We start from the raw sequence: 4,492 nt of genomic DNA on the forward strand, positions 1-4,492 counted from the left end.
CCAGCCCGCAGAGGGCGCCGCGTCAAGGACAGCGCGGGCCGACTAGAGAGGGGGCGGGGCCGCGACCACGGTCGCTTTTTATGAATGGGGGAGCGGGCGGTGCGAGGCCTCATTACTATGCCGCGCTGCGCGCTCTGCGCCCAAGCACGCCACACCCATTGGCCGACCGGGCCACTGACGTCACCGAGCCGGTGGCCGGGGGCGGGGCGGGGTGACTCACGCCGCTTCTCCCGCGGCCGCGGGGGCTTCTCGGGGTCCGCGCACGCCCTGCGCTGACAGGACCCGAGCGGAGCCTCCCCGCGGCCCGGCCGCGCCCGGTCCTGAGCGGTAAGTAGTGGGCCCCGCGACGGGCACCAGAGTCCGGGGGACATGAAGGATGCTGGGGCACTGGGCGGGCGGAAGGCTCTTAGCTGCTGGCTAGGGTCCGAGGTCGAGACTGAGATTCTGGGTTAGCAGGTATGGGCCCAAATGCTCGGGTGTTGGTCACTTGAATGACCCCGCGAAGGATGAGCATTCCTGAAGGGACCTGGAGGGACGGATGGTCATCTGAGATTGAGCCAACAGAAGGTATCTGGGGCAGGTACCCAGACGTCTGAGCAGCAGGAGGTGTCGGACTTAGGCATCCAGGTATCCGGGCAGGAGGCGAGTCAGGCCCAAGATCCAGGAAGCCGGGCAGAAAGAGAGGACTGACTCTGGGTCCCAGGCTTCCAATAAGGGGTGCCTGTTCCAGAGACCCAAGGGTTCAGGCAAAAGAGTAGTCTAGCCAGGGGCAGAAGTCTAGGAGGGTGTGTGTGTAGGGGGTGCTGAGTTCCCAGGTGTTATCCCAGGAAAGGGGGGTGGTGACTGGCAGGAGCCTCACGCGCATTCCTCGGGGCGGAGCCTGGGACTGGCAGTACTGAGAATCGTGAGGGGTCTGGGAGCCTCAGAATGGAGTGAGCAGTCATCCTCGTTGAAGGGAGGGATCAGAGCTGCTCTCAGTTCTGAGATGTTTGTCTCCCCCAGCTTGAGTCTTTTTTTTGTTTTTTTTGGTTTTTGGCCGGGGTTAGGTTTGAACCCACCACTTCCGGCATATGGGACCAGCGCCCTACTCCTTGAGCCACAGGCGCCACCCTCCCCCAGCTTGAATCTTTCTGGGCATCCTATGGGTCCCAACTCACTTATGGTAGCCCTTCATCTGGCTCTCCTCTGGTAATACATGTGGGACAAAGAGGTCTGCAGGACCCAGCGGACAGGAAGGGGAGTGAATAGACCCAAGACGCAGGTCGCTAGGAAAAGAGACCCTTGTTTCAAGGGGTGGAATCATAGGAGACCATAAAGGTATCCTGAGAAGAGCCCTGGCCTGAATAGGGAGAAAAGGGCGGTGCCTGTGGCTCAAAGGAGTAGGGTGCCGGCCCCATATGCTGGAAGCAGTGGGTTCAAACCCAGCCCCCGCCAAAAACCGCAAAAAAAAGGAGAAAAGGCTTTGGGACCCCACCAGGTATCCTCAGGGCACTTCACTTCCTCCAGACCCTTCCTCCAAGCATTCAGCCCTGCCAGATTCTCACAGGGCCTTTCTCCTGCAGGTACCATGATGTGGGGTGCAGGAGGCCCTCTAGCCTGGCTCTCAGCTGGCCCAGGCAGTGTGAATGTGAGCAGCGTGGATCCAGCTGAGGGGTCCACAGGCCCAGCTACACCGCTGCGCTCACCTAGGGCCTGGGACGTGGTGCTGTGCATCTCAGGCACCCTGGTGTCCTGTGAGAATGCGCTGGTGGTGGCCATCATCGTGGGCACTCCTGCCTTCCGTGCCCCTATGTTCCTGCTGGTGGGCAGCCTGGCTGTGGCAGACCTGTTGGCAGGCCTGGGCCTAGTCCTGCACTTTGCTGCTGTCTTCTGCATCGGCTCAATGGAGATGAGCCTGGTGCTGGTTGGTGTGCTGGCAATGGCCTTTACTGCCAGCATTGGCAGTCTACTGGCCATCACTGTTGACCGCTACCTTTCTCTGTACAATGCCCTCACCTACTACTCAGAGACAACAGTGACACGGACCTACGTGATGCTGGCCCTAGTGTGGGGGTGTGCCCTGGGCCTGGGGCTGCTGCCTGTGCTGGCTTGGAACTGCCTGGATGGCCTAACCACATGTGGTGTGGTGTATCCACTCTCCAAGAACCATCTGGTGGTCCTAGCCATTGCCTTCTTTATGGTGTTTGGCATCATGCTGCAGCTCTATGCCCAGATCTGCCGCATCGTCTGCCGCCATGCCCAGCAGATTGCCCTCCAGCGGCACCTGCTGCCCGCCTCCCACTATGTGGCCACCCGCAAGGGCATTGCCACACTGGCCGTGGTGCTTGGAGCCTTTGCTGCCTGCTGGTTGCCCTTCACAGTCTACTGCCTGCTGGGTGATGACCACTACCCGTCCCTCTATACCTATCTCACCCTGCTCCCTGCCACCTACAACTCCATGATCAACCCCATCATCTATGCTTTCCGCAATCAGGATGTGCAGAAGGTGTTGTGGGCCATCTGCTGCTGCTGTTCCTCTTCCAAAATCCCCTTCCGATCCCGCTCCCCCAGTGATGTCTAGTCACATCATGGTGACCCTTGAGCCCTGATCACTACAGAATTCCAGAATGTTAGGTTCTCCAGGACTTTGTTTCAAACCCCCAGCTCACACCCCCAAGATCCAGCTGGTTCTGGAGTTCTAGGATATTGGGTGTTTCAAGATTCTATTCAGATCCCTGTGGGGGTCCAGCTGGCTCCAAGGTTCTAGAATGTTCAGGTGGTTAGGGTTCCACTCAGAAATATCCCACAGCCCAGCTGGCTTGCAGTTCCAGAATGCTGGGAGTTTTACAGTGCCATTCTAAGTCCCAGACCTTCCCTGTATCCCAAACTTGACCTTGACCATTGTCACTTAACTTTGAATTTCTGAGCTAGTTAGAGAGATTTAATCACATAGTTGCCTAGATAAAAGAAAGATTTATCTCTATATATGTGCACATACAAAGAGCTTATCTATTTATGATTTATTTATTTAAATTTATTTATGGATGGTTAGGGGAAAAAAAAAGAGACCACACCTTGAAATCCAGGCCATACCAGGGTACCCCCAGGCCCCACACCCCCATTTCTGACCTCAGTTCCTGTGGGGGGAAAGGGAGAAAGAGAAACAACGTATTTTGTTATCATTTTTGTTTATTTTTTATCGAAGAGATCATAGAAACCAGAGCCTTCTCCCCAGGCCCGCTCTCCTCGGGTTTGTAGGGGAACACACCAGCCTCTGGTTTTTTATTTTTGTAAGAAGCCATCACCTGAGCAACCGAGAATTCCTCTGCGCTGGGGGCCGGCTGCCCTCTGGTGGCCATTTGGGGGAAACTGCAGCCCGGCCCGACAGCCTGGACCAGGACGCTCAACTCCAACTCTGCTCCAAGCTCTGCGTCCAGTGCCACAGCCAGGACCTGGGGGCCAGGCCTCACCCTCTGGTGCCCTAGAGAAGGCGGGGCATGAGCCAACACCCCACCCTTCTGCCAACCGGGGTCTGGCTCCTGTGCATTCCCCATTCCTGTCCCCAACTCAATAAAAAATGATTTTGTGATAAGGTGTATTTCCGTATGTGTGTGGAGTGGGGTCTGATGGGGGATAACCTGGAACGAGAGGGTCAGGCCAAGCTTGAAGGGCCTGTTGGGGGATCCTGGGGGATGGAGACCCAGGGAAGAGTGTAGTTGGCAGGTAACAGCCCCCAACCCGAGTGTCAGTGATGGTCTGCTCAGACTTAGGCACTATTACTGGCAAGGACTTCACCTCCCCTTGGGGACAGGGCCCATCCTGAGTTGAGGATGCCCACATCCTACCCACATTAGCCAGTCTGGGGCTTTGGCATGGTGAATATGCCCAGAGCATGTTAGTTCCCTTAACAATAATAGCCCTTTCTTTCTTTTTTTTTGTAGAAACGGAGTCTCACTGTACCACCCTCAGGTAGAGTGCCATGACATCACACGGCTCACAGCAACCTCTAACTCTTGGGCTTACGCGATTCTCTTGCCTCAGCCTCCCAAGCAACTGGGACTACAGGCGCCCGCCACAACGCCTGGCTATTTTTTTGTTGTTGTTGCAGTTTGGCCAGGGCTGGGTTTGAACCCACCACCCTCGGCATATGGGGCTGGCGCCCTGCTCACTGAGCCACAGGTGCCGCCCAATAATAGCCCTTTCTAATAGTGGGTTCTTAGTGCTGTGCACACAGTGGGCTAGGCTAGGCTAAATGTCTACAAATGCTGCTTCACTTATGCCTAATAAGCATCCCATCATCCCATGGTACTGGGAGTGTCTTCTCCATTTTCCAGATGAGGAAACTGAGGCTGAGGGAGGTCAGTGACTGGCCCGAGGCCATAGAGGTAGGGAGTGGCAGTGTAAGGATTCCAACAAGGAACATCTGCTTCCAGAATCTGTGCCGTCTCCTGGGGAATGGCGTCTCATTTCTTGCCTTCTCAAGCCTGGGGCTTAGGACATTCTGCACCCTGAC

At 56.3% G+C, this 4,492-nt stretch overlaps 1 protein-coding gene across 1 annotated transcript; it reads left to right on the forward strand.

The window, feature by feature from the left end:
* The first annotated feature begins 211 nt into the window (after positions 1–211).
* GPR3 (G protein-coupled receptor 3) lies at positions 212–3,571 on the forward strand. Its single transcript, XM_053577228.1, has 2 exons — positions 212–327; positions 1,563–3,571. The coding sequence occupies exon 2, from the start codon at positions 1,568–1,570 to the stop codon at positions 2,558–2,560; it is 993 nt and encodes a 330-aa protein (XP_053433203.1). The 5' UTR covers positions 212–327; positions 1,563–1,567; the 3' UTR covers positions 2,561–3,571.
* Positions 3,572–4,492: the final 921 nt, after the last annotated feature.

This window comes from Nycticebus coucang, chromosome 22, assembly GCF_027406575.1.
Source record: "Nycticebus coucang isolate mNycCou1 chromosome 22, mNycCou1.pri, whole genome shotgun sequence".
Classification (NCBI taxonomy): Eukaryota; Metazoa; Chordata; class Mammalia; order Primates; family Lorisidae; genus Nycticebus; species Nycticebus coucang.

What these genes read in the sequence shown, in the direction of transcription:
- GPR3 (XM_053577228.1), top strand. Translation starts at nt 1,568, where the DNA reads ATGATGTGGGGTGCAGGAGGCCCTCTAGCCTGGCTCTCAGCTGGCCCA.